The sequence below is a fragment of the Magallana gigas genome, chromosome 8 (assembly GCF_963853765.1).
Source record: "Magallana gigas chromosome 8, xbMagGiga1.1, whole genome shotgun sequence".
Taxonomy (NCBI): Eukaryota; Metazoa; Mollusca; class Bivalvia; order Ostreida; family Ostreidae; genus Magallana; species Magallana gigas.
In genome coordinates, this window is record NC_088860.1 from 23,082,983 (window position 1) to 23,104,424 (window position 21,442).

General features: G+C 34.3%; 1 protein-coding gene across 3 annotated transcripts; it reads right to left on the reverse strand.

Annotated features, from left to right (window-relative positions):
- Positions 1-9: 9 nt before the first annotated feature.
- On the reverse strand, positions 10-20,420 carry LOC105319923 (cadherin EGF LAG seven-pass G-type receptor 2). 3 transcript variants are annotated; one of them, XM_020063938.3, is made up of 20 exons: positions 20,144-20,420; positions 19,588-19,764; positions 11,349-11,436; positions 8,570-8,641; positions 7,497-7,705; positions 7,007-7,096; positions 6,581-6,691; positions 6,371-6,469; positions 5,866-5,997; positions 5,562-5,643; positions 5,318-5,409; positions 4,976-5,152; positions 4,713-4,768; positions 4,441-4,525; positions 3,850-3,972; positions 2,864-2,919; positions 1,668-1,946; positions 978-1,437; positions 768-803; positions 10-376 (listed from the first exon to the last, which is right to left on the reverse strand). In XM_020063938.3, exons 3-19 carry the CDS (start codon positions 11,413-11,415, stop codon positions 768-770), a joined length of 2,226 nt encoding a protein of 741 aa, XP_019919497.3. In that variant the 5' UTR covers positions 11,416-11,436; positions 19,588-19,764; positions 20,144-20,420; the 3' UTR covers positions 10-376. The 3 variants fall into 3 exon arrangements, with proteins under 3 accessions (XP_019919497.3, XP_011415952.3, XP_011415956.3); XM_011417650.4 differs by lacking the exon at positions 768-803; XM_011417654.4 differs by lacking the exons at positions 768-803; positions 19,588-19,764; positions 20,144-20,420 and adding an exon at positions 13,346-13,385.
- Between the last annotated feature and the right edge of the window lie 1,022 nt (positions 20,421-21,442).

Sequence of the window (21,442 nt, forward strand, 5' to 3'; positions counted from 1 at the left end):
TGTCGTTGTGGTGCACTCTTGCAAAAGTATTAACAATCATAAATAAAACGTATACAGCATCGATATTCCAAAGTTCAGGGTCCTGACAAAAAGTCAAGGTATCAATTACATTTTAACAATTAAGTTTAAGTTTTCTTTTAGAATAAATATAAAAAAATAACCATTTGTTTCAAAAAGTAAATGGAGCACCCCTTCGAAACTGATCTTCTATTGCTACGTATACGAATCTGCATGTAGGTCAGTGTCCATACATTAATTTTAAATGATTTCCTAATCAACAGCCATAAACATGATAACGAAAATGTTCGAAATTGTGTCAGAAATACACAGTTATTTCTGGCCTTTCTTTCTTGATTTGTTCCTCTGGAACTATGATCTGAAAAGAAAAAAAAACAACGCTATTTAGGTTTGCTTTTAAGTTATTTACAAATAGTATATTCTATGATAAATTGGACCAGGAACACTGATACAAAAAAAAAAATAATCACGACGTAATTGCTACATGAATTAAATAATAATTAATCATAGATAACATTGGTTAAAAATAGAAAATGAAAACTGCATGTAGATAAAAGATGCAGATAAAACTGGGTTGTCAATGGAAAGAGAGAAATAAAACCACACCATGCTGCCAAACCACAAACTGCATTTTTACGTAATGCAAATAAACGTATCATCAATCAGGAAAAGCACAATTCACTGTGTATAAATAAAAATTCGCTACACAAAATGACGTCGCATTTTACAATTTCCATGCAACATATTACCTATTGACAGCGATAATACGTCATCATTAATTTCTTCTGCAAAAAGTGACAATGTTTCAAAAAGTAAGAAAAGTTAAGCTCAATAATACCTTTTTTGTATGCATACATGTAAAGGTAAAAAAAAAAAGACGTCGTTTGAGTATATGCTGTTCTTAAGCTTTGTACTTATATTTGATCCAAATGTGGATTGTTGTGATATTGACTACTTACATCTGATCCAAATGTGGAAGACGGTGGATTGGATCCAGCCCACGATAATGAGTTAGTGTTTCCACTTGTGGTCTTTCTGTATTTTTCCATCAACATTTTATTGCTGTCCCCTGTACTATCACTGGTATCACTATTGCTACTGATTTCTTCCACGTGGAAAGTTCTCATATTTGAGTTCTGGTAATCATTATAATTGTCGTCGTACGGAACGACAGCAGTCTCTATCTGAATATCACCGACGCCATTTTGGCGCGCGGTCGCCAGTCTATATTTGAGAGGATTGTCTTGTATAGTGGTATGGCTGTCCACATCGGAAGTTTCTCCCAACTCGCCGTCAAAATTAATGTCAATGTGGGAGGAGGGGTCGGGGGACGGACCCCCGCGCTGATATGTCAGACCCCTAGGGTCCATACCCTGACGTATTTTCGCTCTGTCAAGCTGCTCTTCGACATATTGTCGTCTGCAATGAAATTTTTTTAACAAGTTATTTAAAAAATCCATGCCTAATCTATAGGGAGATAAATACTAGTATCATATTATGTTTCAAAGTCCAGGTTTACATATATATTAATAATTTTTATTAACTTTTCAATATTCAAGTTGTCCTGAAATTCAAATTACATGCGTAAAACCACAAAAAAAAAGGTCCGTGGTTGTATGGAGCTGTATTTTTAAACTATCATTTTTTACCTGCGAATGATGTATACAATGAGAAAAATGATGACAAAAAGAAGTAGTGCTGCGACAATCCCTAAGATAATCGCTATTAGGTCGTTGCTGCTCGCCATGTCCAGAGAGCTCGTATTCTTGGTCAGTCGTGCAGGAAACGCAACTGTTACCACGGCGACGGATTCCAGCTGAGGGGATCCGTTATCTTTGACACTGATCACAACACTGTATTCGTCGAGGACGTAGTCGTCTTTACTTCCGGTCAGCGATACCACGCCCTGTTGCGAGACTGCAAACAGGCTACAAAAGTAACAAACATTAAGGTCTCACTATCGCTTTCACTTCGAGAAAAGTATATTGCATTAAGGAGGCTGAATAGTCAACAAATTACTCATCAGATATATACCTATGATTTATCATTTAGTAAAAAAAAGTTCTATATTCTGTAATCTGAGTATTTTCGTAGTATCTTTTCAGAGAGCTCTTCTTCTAAATGAGATCAATATAGTCTAAAAAAAAAATAGCCACACCCATCCAACCCTCTTAAAAATGTGGTGGTTGCCTACTCTATAGCTACACAAAAATACTCAGATCTCAGGGTGCAGCATATAGAAGGATCTTATATAAAAACCAACACCCTGAATTAACTTTAAAAGAATATCTAAATCACCAATGCAATTCTTAGATCGCCCTTAATTGAAATTCTTTTAGATTCCAAATCAATAAACAGCCAAGAATTCTAATGAAGGGTAATATATTCAAAGACATGCTCATGCAATTCGTTAGAATAATCTGTTGATTTGAAATCAATCGTTACTTTTAATTCAATTCTCATCTTCGTAAACCGTAAATTATACTAAGAATGTTTTTTTTTCTTTTAGCAAAACTGAGGATGCACTCAAAGACGTGTGATCATGTAGTTGCCTTGACAAAAAACCCACTTTGGATTTAAAAGAGAGACAAGTTTTAATTATTAACATTTCCATTAAACCTAAATTATATTTATATTAATTGTAATATGAAAAAAAAATCTAGCTGTTGATTTCACATTAAAAATTTATGAAGATAATTTTCAATTAACAAACTTTTTTACGTATTACACTTATTAAAAAGATTAGAATTAAAAGGTTTACGGAATTACGATGAGAATTAGTGTATTACAATAAAAAACATTTTTAAATAAAAAAATCGAGAATTGTGAAAAAAAAAGTTGTTACCTTTTATGAGTGACCACAGAGAACGTAAGAGAACTATTCGGATCCCTGTCCACAGCCTACAATAAACACAGTCGATAGGTCATATCAATTTAACCAAGATTACCCGCGTACGTAATTCACCCCGGCGTGCATGATCTGGCATACTGTTAATTAATTTGAATGATAGATTTCAGCATTTATAAGAACACTCAGGGTCTGAAATTAAGAAAGTCTTGTGGAGAAAGAAACAAAGAAAATGCTCGTGATCACAAACCTGGTGTATGATGTATTATGTTTAAAACTATCGCACGGAGGACGAAGGGTTATCATATCCAAATACGTGTAGGTTACTGGTATGAATGTACTTACTTTCAAAATTGCTTCAAGGCAGGACGAAAAAAAACTGGTTGTCAATTCATGATCATAAAAGCGATGCCTTATATATGTATACCATTATTTGTTTGAAAACTTCCTGAATTTAATGATTATTTGCCAATTAAAGTTAATTTTGACATTAAAGCTAAAGTTTTTTTGGTAACTCTTATCACTAAATAAATGCGAATTCTAAAAGAGTGAGAATTAAGAGGAATTATATCATTTCGGTATTTCTGATGTAAAATAGTACAGTTAAGTCCTGTATAGTTTAGGAAATTGTTCAACAAAAGGATAAGTGTTATATTTTTCAAACATCCTTTACAGTTTAAATTAAATATACGATAAATGCCATGCGCGGATCCAGAAAATTTTTCCAGGGGGGGTCCGAAGGATAATTGTGTTTGCCAGGGGGGGTCCGAGGCATATTTTACTATGTAAATTTAATAAATTTTCATTTTCCAGGGGGGGTCGGGACCCCCCCGACCCCCCCTCTAGATCCGCGCATGAATGCCATGAAACCTGCTTGTAAGTTGTACATAACTGTACTTATAGATAAAAGCCATTCTGAAATAACTTTATAAGATTTTATTTCATTTCTTTTATTCATTTGTGTATAATCAAGATGATAATACCTCAACAACAGTGATCTCCGCTCCTTGAACCCTCTCGGTATTCACAGTGATCTCCCTTTGTACGATCTCCGGTCTGTTGTCGTTAACATCCGTTACTGAGACAGTGATGGTGGTCCATGCCGACTGTAAACAACAGTTCAAAGGTCAAACAGAGCTCCAATTTATGATTAGCTCAATTTTACACTACTTTACGTCGAGGAGGCTATACATACTTGTTAATGTAATAAATAACAATGCTAATATTTTCTAAACTACTGGAAAACGTAGTAAAAAAACACAGACATTCGAAAAAAATAATTAAAAAAAAAAGCAAATAGCAAATCATAACATAAGGAAAAAGACGATGTACTTTCAGTGCAATTTGCTTTGAGCTTATAGATCGTAAAAGTCATTGATGGGAAAATAGAATTTATTCTGAAAATAAAACCTTTCTGTGTACATAAAGTTATAAAATTCTAAACCCTATCATTTCTAAACCTTTCTTGTTTTGCACTAGATTGAGCCCTACTTTAACAACAAAACTGTACCAAACAATTCTCAGGTAAAATTGTAATTATAAGTTTAATAACCAATCAATAAAGTAGTGCGTACATAGAACTCATCTGATGCGGTGAGGTTGAAGACGAACTGGTTTTGTTCCTCGTAGTCCAATTCCTTTGTGATCAGAATATCCCCACTAAAATTAAAGGTACAATACCGCTGTATTTCTTTTTAAAAAATCCAAGTAAGAGACATTATATCTAAACTTGGTTTTTTTTAGATGTGGTTGGTAATGTGCCTTTTACTTTCTCAGTTCGTAAGAAATGGTAAAATATGAATTATTATTTACAAACTTTGAGGATTTTTTAAAAATGTATACTTACTTGTTGTTCACGGCAAAATGCTCTTGGAGACCAATGGAGTAACGAAGAGAATTCCACTACATCAAAGAAATCATATTCAAACTGGTTAACAAACTGTAAACGTTTAATTGAAATTGTTCCTCTTGTAATTAATAATTACAATAAGGGGAGCACGAAGTTGACTACACATGTATATATATATATCAGATAATCTGTGATATTTCGTCATTACATTTTTTAACAAATGTTCTGTTTAATTTAAGGAAAATGGATTTCTATTGTACCTGGTCGTAATCGTTTACTGTAACCGTAATTACAGTAGTCCCTACTGCCTCGTTTTCTGAAACAACAGCATGATATCGAGGCTGTGCAAAAGATGGCCCCAAACTATTGCCCTGCCCAATGATAATGATCTGGAGCAAGGCCACGCCCTGTCGAATGGGGTTGTCCCTCTGTATCGCCTGAAATTTATAATAATGTTAGATATTACGCGAATACATGATGCTTATAAATAGTTATAATTTGAATGCTGACAAAAATATAATTATTTATATCTTTGACATCTATCAGATAAAATATCTATTCCGGATCGTGTTGTTACGTGTTCTAGATGGATGTCTAAGTACCTTTAACACAAGAGTTGGTTGTCCTTCAGATAGCTTGTCATTAACGCTGACTTCGGCTGTCGTGGCATCTATTACAAACCGATTCTTTGGATCTGTTCACAAAGATGAAAAATACACAATATTATACTATATATCTAACAAAAAGTTGCAATAAGGCAATAGAGAGCAATAAAATAGAAACAAACCTCTAACAATATTTATAGCTTTTGAGATTAAGTTTATAAGCATAATGAATTTTACTCACCAAAAAGCTCATATTTGATAGAGGCATTTAAACTGTCTCCATCGTTGGCTCGAATTGGTGGATTAATGCGAACAAGACTTCCCTGGTAGAAAATAAAGAATCATTTATTTATTCAAAATTTAAAAATACTAAAAAATTATTTGTTTTAACTTTTAGAATGGATAGATAATACATGTAACTGTAAATACTAGTATGCATATTTTACTCTTGCGTATTCAATGCAAAAATAAAAACTCTCGAGCTCGCAAAATTTCCCATGATTTTTAATCTTGTTAAAAATCTAATGTAGCTGGCTGATCCTTACTGGCAGTGTGTCCGCATCAAGACGGACCGTATAGGTATCATTAGTAAACTTCGGGTTTAGATCGTCCACATCAGTGATATTAAACGTGAGAAAAGCCTTGGAGCTGAGTGGCTCGCCATATTTAGGGTTGTCCTTGAAGAAAATAAAGAAAGAAACCCAAATAAAATAACAATACAAGTATAATAGCATGTTTATTGAGTAGATAGGAGGCGGTTATCACATTTGTCATCGGCGTGCAGTATTCCTCATGTACTTTTATTTTTAGAAAAACTGAATGCACAATTCAAATGATGAACGCTGATAATTATTCTCTTTCTCCATAAAATGGGTCTGAGCGTCGCGTAGAGATACAATAAAGATCCTATACCGACATAGAAATAAACAATTGAGTTGTTTTGAATGGAGAGAGAGAGAGAGAGAGAGAGAGAGAGAGAGAGAGAGAGAGAGAGAGAGAGAGAGAGAGAGAGAGAGAGATATGAATCCAAATAAACATCGTTCCTTTTACCTTAGCCTCTATTTCTATGGTCATGGAATGGACACTTTCATAATCCAGCGGTTTCTTTAACGTTATTTCAGTTTTCAACACATGGATATCAAAATAACTCTACAACAAACGAAAAAAATTATGAATATCACTTTCAATACGTGAACCAACAGTCCCTGCAATTTACTTCTGGTACACATATGCATGGTGGAGAATTAAATGAAGACATACCGAGTACGAGCCCGAAAGGATGCTGTACCGGATGTTGTCGTTTCCAGTGTCTCCCCCGTCCCGGTCCGTCACACTGACGGCGTGAAACACCACGGTGTCCACAGGGGTGTCCTAGAAAAAGATGATAATGAACCGAATGTCGTGAAACTTGGTAGAACATGATTGGTATTAACGTTTGAAATTTTGATAATTTACCCTGGCATGCATTCTTTGCCTTTTTTGATATTTTAGGGGGTGGGGGTGTTTTATTTTTTAGTCGATAATTCAAAGTTGTGCAAGCTAGGGCTTTTATAGCATATCTGAGTCGACATCATGATTTTCAAAAAAATTCTTATATGAAATAATAATTTCAAAATAATTTTATATAAACTTTTGACATTGGTATTCATTCATTTTAATACATTTGACATTTTCTGAGTCCGTTACCTCTGGTAGGTTGATGATGTAATGATTTTTAGGAAACATCGGTCTGTGTTCGTTGATGTCCTCTAACAAAACTCGTACTGTCAAGGAGCTCTGCAATCAAGATCATAAAAATTATCCCCTTAGCGCTTATATTCTACTTTCTATAATGGTTTTAGCTTAAATCATATGCCTACCAAATCTTAGAAACGATGTCAATTTTATTGTGTTTCTCGTCCTGTTATATTTCACAAAAAATCATTAAATAACATAAAAATATGCATTGGGCTAAGAATTTCCATCAATCTAAATTTTTTTGTTAAAAAAAATAAAAATGTAAATGACATTGCACTCTCACGATATGGATGCAGAGAAATCTGACTTGTCGCGTAAATATAATACACCTTTCATGAAAATAGTTCTCACTTTTCATGTATATATTTCTCATCTTTCAGATAGATAATTCTCACCTTTCAGGTAAATATTTCTCACCTTTCAGGTAACTATATCTCACCTTTCTTGTTGTCCCGGACGGAATACACATGACCTGTAGGATGATGTCGGACATCATCTTGTTTCCGTTGTCGTCTTTGTCCGTATCCAGTTCCTTGGTGATCGAGATATTGCGGGAAATGGGGTCAAGGTGGAGGTAAGGGTTGGGGGTCTGGGTCAATGTCACCTCCCCTTGACCCCCATTCAGCGGCAATACTGCGATAACAGACCCTGGTCATACAAAAGCCAAAAAATTAAAACGATATTTTGCAAAATTTTGGTTTGATTTATTTCCCATACTCTCATTTTTCAAATCTTCCCATTGGTTAGATTAATTACGGAAAAAAATCTCATCTTTTATGATCAAATCTTGAAAAAGGTTTCTAGCTAGATTAATTCCATTTAATCTCATTTTTTACAATCTTGTTAGGATTCCTTAAAAAAACTCCTGATAACATTAATCCCACATACTATCCTGTTTTACAAATCTTGCTACATGCCAGATTAATACCACATACTATCATTCTTTATTATCTTGTTAAAAGTAATTTTTTTCTCACATCTTTTACAATGATATCAATTCTTTATAATCCCATTGTCTATAGCTACAAATTTGGGTCAGATTAATTACACCCACATCCATAAAACATTTATCACAATACATGTAATTCCAAATTTTTTCATTATTTATTTAATATACATTATGAGTTGGTTTACAAACTCCTTTAACAATCTTGTTAAGATTTGTTCTACATGGACGTGTACATAATGTAATCATTTTGTTTTTATATTCTTTAATTGTCCGTTTTATTTCACATTAAGTGTTTTTATCTTTTCCTAACTATAAATTTGTACAACATATTCGAACCCAATTATACAAAATTATTGATAACATTTTAATGTTTTTCAAAAATGTAAAAAACATTTAAATCAATGTCAACAAGAATTCATAAGGAAACACGGACAAATTTGAATGAAAAATTAATTTTATCAGAGTCTTCTTTTTTTCATTTTACAATCATTGCATATGCACTACATTCATTACGGTTTTGTTTGTTTACTGCATGTACATGTAGTATCACATGAATAACTCACCCACTGGCTGGTTTTCTGGTATTCCGCTTATAAATAGGTCATACATGAATTCCGTAGAAAATGTACAAGGGTCTGCAAATTAATAAAAAGATACACGTTACACGTAGAAATAGAAAGTGTTCGGTCATGCACGATCAGTTTTATTAACTCCAGGACATATCTAGGTACATGCGCCGATCCGGGGGGTGGGGGTGACGGATAAGGATAATTCTGTTTGCCAGGAAAGGGGAAGGGGTTCAGGGTCTTCTTTTGGTAACTTTACTACCTGTAAATGCTATTGAATGTAGTACATATTTACAAACATTCCATATGTGAACTTTCTAAATCTTAAAAATCACATCGAAGCAATCGTCAAATACCTTCTTATCTCTAAATATATCTACATAACTATTTGAGTCTCATTAATTGGTCCGTACCAATTACCTATATCTTTATTATTGAGTTTTTTAACTCGCTTTGAGTCAATCAGCTATATCAAACACTACGTTCATCTCTTTCCCGTTTTTATCTCTGTCCTTTATGGAAACAATTCTTACAATCAATTATTGGCATAACATTAAAAGATGAAAGCAACAGTGCTATCGGTGTTAAGACTATAACCGCTTTTAAGCGTTTGTGGAACTGTTAGTGGCTTTAAAGCGAAACATAATAAAACCAAAATTCCCATGACAACTAAATTTATCGGTACTCACTCATTAGTGAGCTAAAAAAAGAGGCAAAGGATGGGGACTATAAGATTAGTATAATCTTTAGCTTTCTCTAAAATAACAGTATTCAACGTTAATACATTCAACGTTATACTTAATACGAAAACTCTCTATATAGATTTCTAATGATTGCAGTTTGCGGATGTATACCTCTAATAATAAGATCACAGGCCAACTAAACTAATAGAAACAATTTCACGATTGATTTTGGTCCAAATGAATAGTTGACCAGACGATCTCTTTCGGAGCGACAAACGATCGACCTGATGAAGACGAATGTGATGTTTTGGACGTCAAGGGGCCCCGCTTAATCTCGCGTGATGAAGCCCTAACAAGTTCAAACCACCGTTCCTTGTATATCACGATCAATAGAGGGGAAAAATCCCCTGATGGATGGCGACTAATTGGCGTAAAGTCCAGATTTGTCCTAAGTGTAGACTAAAGCATCGATAAAGAAAAGATTGTTTTTGTTGATCGATTTCGTCCGTTTTTATTTTGGATGGTTTGATTGAGGGTCAGAGAACAGAAAGACTCAGGTTGTATCATCACGTCAGTTGCAAACAAAACGTCATTTTTGTTGCAAGATAAACTAGAGGTACTGTGAGCAAGCTCACAATTGATACCCCCCGCTAAGAAAATCATAACTCATGTATTTTTTCTATTATAGAAAACATTGGATGAATCTATTTCACTGTCCATTTTCTATACATAACAACTGCTCTATTCTTTAATAAAACTGTTAATGCTAATATGAGTACACAAACCAATTTCTATTCTTTAAATTCCATTTTAGTTCAAGTTAACTGTTAATGCATGAGGACATTTGCATCCTTATGTTAACAAACATGACTCGAATCAAACAAAATTCCACATGTCAAGCAGCCATTTAATATAAACATTTTGAATTAAAAGTATACTGAGCCCGATTTTTTTTTAAAACAATGACCATGAACTTCCTCAATTGACCTTGGGTCAAGGTCATGACACACCTTCAGACTATAAGCAATCTTGATGTGAATTAAGAACTTCCAATATTTGTCCATTAAAAAGATATGGACTGGACATGAATTTTGTACTTTTACTGCCAGTGACCTTGGCCTTGCCCAAATGACCTTGGGTCAAGGACATGACACACTCTTAGGTCATAAGCAATCTTTGTGTGAAGTAAGAACTTCCAATGTTTCTCCATAAGAAAGATATGGACCGGACACAAATTTTGATTTTTTTCTGCCAGTGACCTTGACTTTGCCCAAATGACCTTGGGTCAAGGTCATGACACACCCTAACGTCATAAGCAATCTTTGTGTGAAGTAAGAACTTCCAATGTTTCTCCATTAAAAAGATATGGACCGGACACGAATTTTGAACTTTTTCTGCCAGTGACCTTGACCGAATGACCTTGGGTCAAGGTCATGACACACCCTTAGGTCATAAGCAATATTTGTGTGAAGTAAGAACTTCCAATGTTTCTCCATTAAAAAGATATGAACCGGACACGAATTTTGAACTTTTTCTGTCAGTGACCTTGACCTTGCCCGAATGACGTTGGATCAAGGTCATGACACACCCTTAGGTCATAAGCAATATTTGTGTGAAGTGAGATCTTCCAATGTTTCTCCATTAAAAAGATATGGACCGGACACGAATTTTGAACTTTTTCTGCCAGTGACCTTGACCTTGCCCAAATGACCTTGGGTCAAGATCATGACACACCCTTAGGTCATAAGCAATATTTGTGTGAAGTAAAAACTTCCAATGTTTCTCCATAAGAAAGATATGGACCGGACACGAATTGAACAGACAGACGGACAGACGGACGGACGGACAAGATGATTCCTATATACCCCCCCCCCCCCCAAACTTCGTTTGCGGGGGGTATAACAATTAAGTTATGATAAGAAAGGGTATAAAGTATGCCATCAATTTATTTAAGTGTAAGAAATAGAACTTAAACCTCTCTCCATATAGTGTGTCCCTTGTAAAAACTTAGATTAAATTTTGATTTAAAAGAATCTTACAAATTTTGTAAACCATGATCAATAGTAGTTATGTATATCGTTTTCTAAACTTACCAACTATGGCTGCAGTACATCTCAAGCGAACCATGAATATCAACAAAAGGGTCAAAGGCGTCTTCATTTTACCTTTCAAACTTCACCTCTGAAAAAAAAATTGATAAAAAATAAGATGTACATTCAAGCCAAATTTAATAGTTTATATGGAATTTTTATAATGATAAAAACAATTTCGACCAAATTTTGAAAAATAATTCATAGGACCTTTATTGAATTGTCATATTTTCGTATTTCAAAAAATCTGAAGTGCTATGTTTATTTTTTCTGCTATCTAAATAGGGAATCTAATAAGCAAGGGAACAAGTTCGCGTAAACAAGTGTAATCTTTACATCTTAATAGCATTAAAATTCAGCAGCTGTGAGCTGAGTAATAAAGAATGGGTAGAGACGATCGGATAAAAACGAATGTCTTTTAGGGTCACCGCCGGTTTATTTAGTCGCCGACAATTTGGTATTAAAACCCACAGTGCGGAATTCTCTTCTCATGGTGTATTGCGTGCTTAGAAACAATCAGAGGCTTCCTTGAATGTATTTAAGATGCTTTAACATTCATAATAACATGAACTTTGGCGTCCTTTTCTAACTTTTCGTAGTGGCAAAATGACAATCAGTGATAGGTCTGTCACTTTCCGCGTGAAGTTGAATGCTATAATTGACCAAAATCTTGAATAGAATCATTATTATGAATCTCAATTATGTTTTGAAATGTCATAAAATAAACACTCTATCTAGATCATTTTAAATTGAAAGAAAAAAAAAGAAAACACGCCATCTAAGATTCCGTCGTATCTAAAGTTGGCGGTCATGTTTCAACGTTGTTGCAATACCCGTGTTTCCAACATATGCGACAGATAGGATAAGTCTTGCAATGCAAAGAAAGACTTTTGACAAAACTTCAGGGTAAAGACTGATTTCTAGATATTTCTACATTAATTGTCCCACCGTAAAGTGTTGAATAGCATACATTTAAACTACAAGCATATCTTTAAAAAGTAAACTTGTAATCAAGTCTGCATTGAAGGATGAGTGATTTAAACCATTTGACATGCAATACCTTCGCTAGACATGTTCAAGGTAGTTTAATTCGAGGATTCCAAATTTGCCCGAAGTTGTTTGCATTCCTTGGTTTTAATCAATTCACACTTCAGCTTTGGATTACATCATCACGTACATGTGTTTGGGCTGTTCCAATTGTAAGTCAACAAAACTGTTGACTTTTGTCGCATCACTTTAAATCCAATGCATTCGATTATGACTCAGATTTTTTCCCTTACTTTTTTTTCTAATTTACATGATAAAGAAAAAATAATCATGATACAGTGGCGGCCTAAAGTTAGGCGACACCAGATTCCCTACAGCATAATCCAATTGAAAAATTGACATTAATCATAGCTAGAACATCACTTTTTTTCCACTGAAACTTTCATCAAAGCCGTAGCGAGGGGATATTGATCCTCGTTTTTGGCGATAACTTTTTAAGATTAAAGGCCAATGTTTCGTGATCGAGCGAATTTTTAATTCTGTTGGACATTTCGTGTCCTGCTATGATTTATTTTCTGCAATAATTATTTTGGGGTAATAAAGAAACAGACAAAGCAATGGTTGAGAGATGGGATTGATACGGCGTTAAGCGTTAGCCAGTGAATTATTATAGGCAGCCAATATCTAATTGTGATCAATATCATGTTGCAGTGGTCCCTAAGATAATTTGTGACAACATAATCTGTAGCGATTCTAATATCTGAGTGTTCCTTTGAACCGTTATTTTGCATCAAATTTTAAGCTGTCGCTGTGTTGTTTTTTTTTAACTTAAAATAACAACAGCGAAAAGTCACCGCAGCAAGCCAGTCGCTTTTTGGTGATTTCTAAATTGAGTAAAAATTCAATAGCGCTGTTTTCATTATTGTTCAGTTATAAAAAGGAGACTTTCCACCTGAACTCAAGTTTGCTGCTTGAGAATGCCAAGAATGGTTATGAGAATAAATTGAACAGACCGTATTTTCTGCATTTGTTATATCCAACTCCCTTATGCATTACGTAAAATGATATAAAACCACGGAGGTTTTGTTATGCTTTATAAGAGACACGCTAACATGACTGCGAAAATTAAAAAAAAAAAAGAGAAAAAATTTAAAATGCCAATGACAACTGAGGGAAAATAACAGAGTATGGTGTTCTATCATTCATTTAATTCTATACACTTATTTAAAACTTTTAAAACGGTTTGGCAAATCGAGACCTAGTTTTGTCTCTGAGTTTCCCAAAGGAGGGATACTGTGTCACAATGGTCTGACACAATGAGAGCAGGACGAATTTTAGTGTTGAATAATTTCCATTTATTGTCCCATTCTGGTGACATGGGTATAAGCGATACTTTCCAAAATATATTATTACGGCGCAATTGACGAAAGATTACCAAGACACCATTTTAAATTGCTTTTCGCAAACATCTTTCAAACATTAAGATTTATTTTTCGTCTCCCCCCCCACCCCCCGCCCTTTCACAAACACGGAGCCATAGAAATGCTTATGTTGAAAGTCTCAGTATCGATTTTTAAAAGCAAAGATATGTACATCTAACTTTTTTCTACGTCTTAATTGTACTGCAAATGTGTTTTAAAGTGACTGTTTTGGATGATTTTTTGCAGAAGTGGGAGTACAGTTTTGGAGGAAAATTGAGCAAAAAGTGTTGCTATATCCCCTGGGATTATAGACTATTGAAGTAGGTCTTAAATATGTGTTAACCCAATTTCTTTCCGGACAGCGCCATAAAACACTCACGAGAATTCAAAAGCCGTGTACCACTTCCTGGAAGAACTCTATAGAGAGTGATTCCTCAACAGTAAACCAAATTCATTGTCACAGTTAAAAATTGGACTGGACAATCTAAAACATCACCATCAATACCAATCTATAATGCATTGACATAATTGGAATTTCACTTTTGCGGGATTTTTTCCCCCTTTTGTTGCATTTTGTCGTTTAATTTTCTTTTAACATGTTTCAGAATCAATAGTGATGTCGAAGTTTTAAAAACAATTAGAATACTTGTTTATTCGTCAACTAATTAATCTAGTTAACTTTTTATGCAAAAGCTGCTTTATGTAACTATATAATACTATTTAACAAAATCTAATGAAGAGTATCAGTTAGATTTTTCTAAACTGAACACTGTACAATGTGTGACGGAAATAAAAAGCAATATGGCATTATCAAAACAAAACTAACGCAAAAATAAAACAATAAACGTTAACGTAAGGTCAAGACGAACTTATGCATAAAACAAGACGAATATTGTTGTCAATTGGGTACATTACCAGATTAAAGTAAGTAAGATAAGAGGGTGTTTACTGTGTAATAACACCCTATAATTAAGATAGGATACCACTGGGACATCCAAAACAATCGATATCACAACAGTCCATAACGCTGGTCACTGGTTAAACATCTGGCGTTGTCATATTTTCCTGTGTGGTCAGTGATTAAACTGTCGTAAATCGGTCCCCTGACGTATAGTACGCTGAACTTCATCCCAAGATATAAATGCCAACTGTCCTCAACATTCTCGTCTGTTTGCATGTAAAACCCAGTACGTACCAGGTGGAAACTTCGAAAACATCACTTAAATATCACTTTGCTCTGCATACCATTGAATGATTTACATGCATCTGTGGTTTTTTTAGAAGAATTTGTACGAGAAAACAAAAAGAGTATAGGAAAAATGATGTTGGAGATGGAAGGTTCCAAGTCATTAATGAGAATGCATTTTAGGAAAGGGTCCTCCAATTAATGGATATTAGATTTAGATTTAGTAATTGATGTAAAAGATACACAACAAGGTTACAATAGTTAATACGGTAGTATATATGAGGTTAGGAGTCGTTCAGTAGCTCAGCTACTTTTGTCTGCAGCTACATGTAGTCCAACGATCGCCGCAAAATATATGAAGTCCCTATGAAAACTTAATTTAAGAACACGACCCACTATATATTAAACACAAGACTCCAACATGTACATTATGTGCAACGTTTTTTTTTAAAGTATGTTATACAGATGGTCTTTAAGAAGACCCCCCAAAAAATCATGCCAATGTGTAAGATGTTGATAATTGTGGAGTGCAATCTTTCCACGTTATTTTTTTTTTTCCGCACTCCCCAATACAGACCCCGGAAATTGACGAACAGAACTTGAACCGTTGTTCGAGGGAATTATTAGATGTTATTATGTCTTCTTTAGATCAGTATGATGACAGAAAGCTTCTGTCTTCCTTGTCCAGTTAGAAATACGGTAAAACCTTAAAGCTACACTACATGAAAAACACAATTATAACCATGGCAACAGTATAAATAGTACTCCCCGAAGCTGTAATTTAATTACTAACTTATGACCAGAATTTAATACATTACTCTATACCGTAAAGATGGACATATCATTTGGCAGAGAAACTGATTTATATATAAATTGATTAAATTCCTTATACCTATTGTGTCTTATTGTTTTAAATAAAGTTTAACCAAAAATATGCAAATGTGTCAGATATGATCGAACGGTGACAGTTTTTATAATCTGTCAGATATATTCATTGAATAGTTATCAAAAAGCGACAAGAAAAACAGACAATACAAGTAATATGTGTTTTGGTCCCCTGATCCTAAACAAAAAACTTTGTTATTTTTACTATGCGTAATAAATTTGAATAAAATACCAGTATGTAAAGTATGTAAAAGAGGCATTCACCAAAGAAGAAAAAGAAGAAGAAGAAGATGATGATGATGATGATGATGATGATGATGATGATGATGATGATGATGATGATGATGATGATGATTATAGTAGTGTTCGTCATAATTATGGGAATTTATATTGTAATTTTGCATGTTCCATAATCTATCCACTTTGAAGAAATTGGTCCCCAATAACAATGGAATCCTATCTTAATGTCCTTTGTATCCAGCCAATTCTATGTAACCATAGCTACCAATAATCATGGAATGGACATTATCATCAGGAAGAGCTGTCTCTTGGCGGTATAAGGTTTCAATTGTCTGATATGGACGTTTAAGCCTGAGATATTAACACAAAGATCGGAAAAGATATGAAGAGCTTACAAGTTTAATTCTCATCCATAGCTAACTGATCATATTTTTTAAAAATGCTTCTGGGAAGTAATGAAGATTTTATGAAGAAAGTTTGTTAAACCAATATGCCCCCTTCTGAACCAGTATACCCCCTTTTGTCAATGGGTTCCAAATCTTTGTAAGTTGCAAAAGCAAAAAAGATATGATTTTCTTCTGCATAAAGTCGTTAACTTTTCTTTCGTTTTTTATGTATATGGTATTGACTGTGAATATTGTATTTTGAAACATTGTAACTATAACTAAGAAAAGGCCATGTGTAGATACACGTAATCATAAATTGAGGAAGCTGATAAAAAAAAGTGAGAAATGCAATCGGAGATAAAATGGGGCCAGCCGAACTTGTTTAGAATGTCCATAGCTTTAATTACTACTTCCATGTTTATTTTTGTACTACAATGTAAATTACACAAATTGGAAATATCAGTAACACAAAACATTGTCAATAAATATAAAATATTTGTATTCAAGGAAAGAGGATACGGGTTCACGGTTGAAAGTCAATAAAAGCCACAATTCTGTTTATTTTTTATTTGCCATTGGGCAATTGTAGCTTGATTATTAACCATGCAAAATAAACGATAAGATTAGAAACAAAGGAGTTAGTGGGTTATTGAATTGTCGAGATAGGGTCGTATTTTTTTCCCGAGCTAATACCAATGATTTAATAAAGCACGGCTCAAAGCAATTTCTATCAATTCTGATTGATTATTCATTAATTTTGTCTTCCGTGTCCCTACTCAACCCCTCTTAATTCACCGCTAGATTACAGTAGTTTAATGAAAGAATATACCATACAAATCTCAGCATCCCAGCTAGTGCACCCAGCCACTTGAATAACGTATAGTCCCCCCGAACAGAGTAATTAAAGATACGTCCACGTAAATAACAGAGACCTCTCCTCTGGGACTCTTATTTTCTCGGCGTTGAAAAGTGGAAAAACGAGGGATGATGTGGGTTAAACAGCAAATGAAAACTAATAAAGGAGACCGAACAGGGGTTTCCAATAACACGGTAAAAAGAGGGATAGATTTTCGAATCATTGCTTGTGACCACTTATTTTCTATTCAATTTCTAATCCTTTTGGCTTTTTATATTACCTTCCATGCCTGCATAACCAAATATAAAACTCATTATAAAACAACAATTTTGAACTGCGCAGTGTCTTTGCAATAAGTTACGGTAAAGCACGCCACAGCAAACTTCAAAAGACACAGCTGCAGGAATGTAGCAACAGTACCAACAAACCTGCGTTTGGAATATGAGGAAATGGAATCAAAACTACCGACATCTTGTCATTCTGGGAAGAAAAGATTGAAGAATCAATCGCTATTCACTTGACATAGGTCCATTAAGAATGCATGTAATCCTCGCTCTATCATTTCCTTCGAAATTTATTGCCTCTTGTCACGCCTGTTTCTCGTATCATGAGCCTTTGACGGAGGCCTAGACAATTCAGGCTCAACGTACATTCTGAATAATAATCATTACATATTTTTTCAATAAAAAGAAATATAAAAAACGGTGCTTGTTCCATGCTTTCCTTAAAATGGCTTGTTTCTGGTGTTAGAGATATGAAGATATGACAGGGTACATAACCCAATAACGTTTATTGTGCAATATTATCGCAATGCAATAAATTTTTATGCATTAAAGATATATTTTCTTTATATTGAATATCAAGTTACAATATTGTGTGCAGAATATTAGATGTAAGATAAAAATTGAGACATTCAAAACTGCGTGATGTGTGAGATACTCTCTCTCTACAAAGTTGAAATTTCTTCAACTGTTCAAGCTTTTGTATTCTCCACTTTACCACGGACTAGATTTTATCTATCTGCATACGCAGATAAACACCTGGAGAACACCTTTTCAATTTTCATTAATCCAAAACCACTTAAAATTATGCTGGGTTACCATAAGGAGGGTGTTATATCTCCATATATCATGTTTTAAAATTGAAAGAAAATACCGCAGTTTGGCCGTCTTGAGTTACAAAGAAATAGTCCTCATAGCCCTAGTGTTCGGCAAGCGGACCCCTCTCTATATACTTTGTAGCGAATATTAGTGTATGATATTTAACAATGGTTTCATGTCAATAATTGGTTTCTGATTTGAATTTCATTCCTTGGGCCAACAGATTTAATGCGTAGAGTAAATGGATTGTAAAAATTGACGAATGCGCCTGCAAAAGTTGTTACAGCACTTAAGCATTTTTAAACCCCCGACAATTATACTATTAACAAGCTTGTTATTCTATTTTTTTATATTGATAATGTAATGTCGTGCGGTAAAAGAACGAAAATCTCTTGTAGGCAGGATTAGAGAGGAGATGGTAATTTTTTTTGACTGTGACAAATTGGTATTCAAGTCGGGAACACTTCAGTTTGGAACAATAGTCAATGATTGCACGAACTTGGTTGTTTCGTTATCAACAAAGTAATTGGATTATATTAAGTCAATGGGGACTGATAATCCACTTCAGTAGCTTAGATTACAAAATCCTTTCATCAAAGACTCAATTAAGATAATCAAAATAATGGCAAACCGACAACCTTACAAAAAGTTACGCAACTTCAATATTCTATAGGTATCTTCAATACATGTACAATGTAAATGTATGTGTCAAGATTTGCCTCCGGGTGAATTCCAATTTACTTGTAACGAGTTCAAAATCAAAATCTGATTGTATGCATAATTAAACAGACAAACACCTTATATGAAAAGGACCTAAGCCATGCATGTAGAGTTTACTTTGTACGTTATGCAATTGGCAGGGAATTTAAAACTGACAATTTTCGTATGAATTTGTTATGAAGCAGGAAAGAACCGTGGGAATGTACTACGATACATAAAGGCTGGGTTCCACAAGCCTTCAAGTATGAACTACTGAGCTTCGACACCCATCAATTTAGAACCATTAGCTGTCCCAACCCCAGCAAGTTCCTTTCATTCATTTATACATCCGTGTCCAGAAAACTGGGTTTTTAAAAAAAATGTTTTCATGTCGAGAGTATAGATGGGGATTGAGCCCTTATAGAATTAAATAAGATACCCATTTAATTATAAACTACATACATAGGTAACATTATACATACCTGTTACATAAGATTTGTATTGAATTCACGTCCATGTGATATGACAAATAGAATCGGGTGGAATTCCCCGTCAAATCTCCATTTTTGAATAATCTGGACTCTTTGTCGTGTAGTCCAGATAAAGACGATCAGAGTAAATTCCTTGTTAAGTCATTCTCTGTGATAGATTTCCCGACCCTGTAAAAGAAGCTATGGAATCACGCTGTGCTGGATTCCGGCGATAGAGCGCTATTGTGAACACTGAGGCCTATGCAATGTCAGTTTGACTGGCGCAGAATCGGGTGTCAGTTAAAGTCAACAGAGGAGAAAAAAGGAAAAGACTCAATGCAAAAACTAAAACAAGAAATCACATTCTGTTACTTATAAAAGGCATGAGATGCCCAGTTTCTTGTCTCAGAATGTTCTTTTTTCGTAGCTTTGAAAAGACGGGCCTTAATCTGAGAATCTGAGTATAGGGAATGAGATAGGTAACTTGTTAAACCGAATGACATTTTTTTATCGTATCAGATCTACAGAGCATAAGTGATATAAATGCACCATGTTTCGCTATGCTTACCGATGTGTGTCGTTTTAATATTCCATAAATGAACTGGAATTGAGATGACTCTTTTAATAACTCCAATTCAAACAAAACACTGAAAAAAGAGAGAATAAAATTCCTTTGCAAACACTCGAGAGTCTTGTAAACAAACGATCAACAGCGAAATAAGCAAAACATCGACGGGATATTATTGAAAGAAAAATTTCTAAATAAAGGCCACAGAAATCTTTTTCACGCCGACGAAAACCAGCGGAGCAGACGAACTTGTAAGTGATAAATTCCCAGCCAATCAGAGACGGGGATAGGTCACAATGAAAACGACAAATATAAGGTGAAGTGGAAAAAAAGTCACCGGAGCGTAAAAATTTGGACAGGGATAATTGAATTTTGGGAAACAGTGGTACAATAAAGTGATGTACGTGGTAACACGGTGTAGTTTGTTCGGTATTTAATGGATGTCTTCTATAAGTAAAAGGAGATACACGGGTCGACTGGCTCCTGGCATAGAAGCGTTAAAAGCCTCGCATGTTTTGTAAAAAGTCCCATAAACTACCTTGTTAAATCAGAAAAGACATCAAATTGTCATTCTGAATCTTCTTCATTGAATTAAATAGTGTAGATTTATTTATCTCATGGGCGAATTTCAACGATTGAAATTTTTTTTATTACAGCTTTCAAGCATATGATCAAATACTCTGAACATAACATTTTAAAATTAATTCTTGATTCCCAAATTCGATTTTATGTAAGTCGATGTTGATATTGTGCCTAAGGTGTAAATTGAAAAGTTTCAAATGTGAAATCCTGGTAGAAATTAGATTAACGTCCATAATATAGCCGAGTACACATGTACGTCATAATAGCGTACAAATAGCATCGGATACTGTAATCAACAGACAAACAAACTGTCTATTTGACTTGTGACCACAGCCCATCATTTAGAATTAGACAAATATTGACAACAATAGACCATAAATCGGTAGAGTTTATTGATGCCCAATCATCCCCAGTTGAAATATTTCCATCATGTCTAAGAGCGCGAAGACGTCTGCTCCATCTTATATATACTCAAGAAATATCCCAGACATGTTTTCTTGACATTCAACAGTGATATATAAGAGTTTTATTAATAATTCAATACAGTACTATTTTTTGCTGACGTTTGCATTAGCAGCTATCGTGTGGGTGGGTAGACTAGTGAGCATAACAATATATAAATAATACAATTATGGAGAAAATTTACAACAAAACTTTACTTATTTTTGAACAATGATTTTTTGGAGATAGTTAAAACGTTGAAATATACCTATATGG

Coding starts and splice junctions, on each gene's coding strand:
- LOC105319923 (XM_011417650.4), bottom strand. CDS start 11,415: ATGAAGACGCCTTTGACCCTTTTGTTGATATTCATGGTTCGCTTGAGA. Junction 7,706..8,569: donor ACCAGAAAACCAGCCAGTGG/GTGAGTTATTCA, acceptor TTGTATGACCAG/GGTCTGTTATCGCAGTATTG. Junction 4,526..4,712: donor CATTTTGCCGTGAACAACAA/GTAAGTATACAT, acceptor CTTTAATTTTAG/TGGGGATATTCTGATCACAA.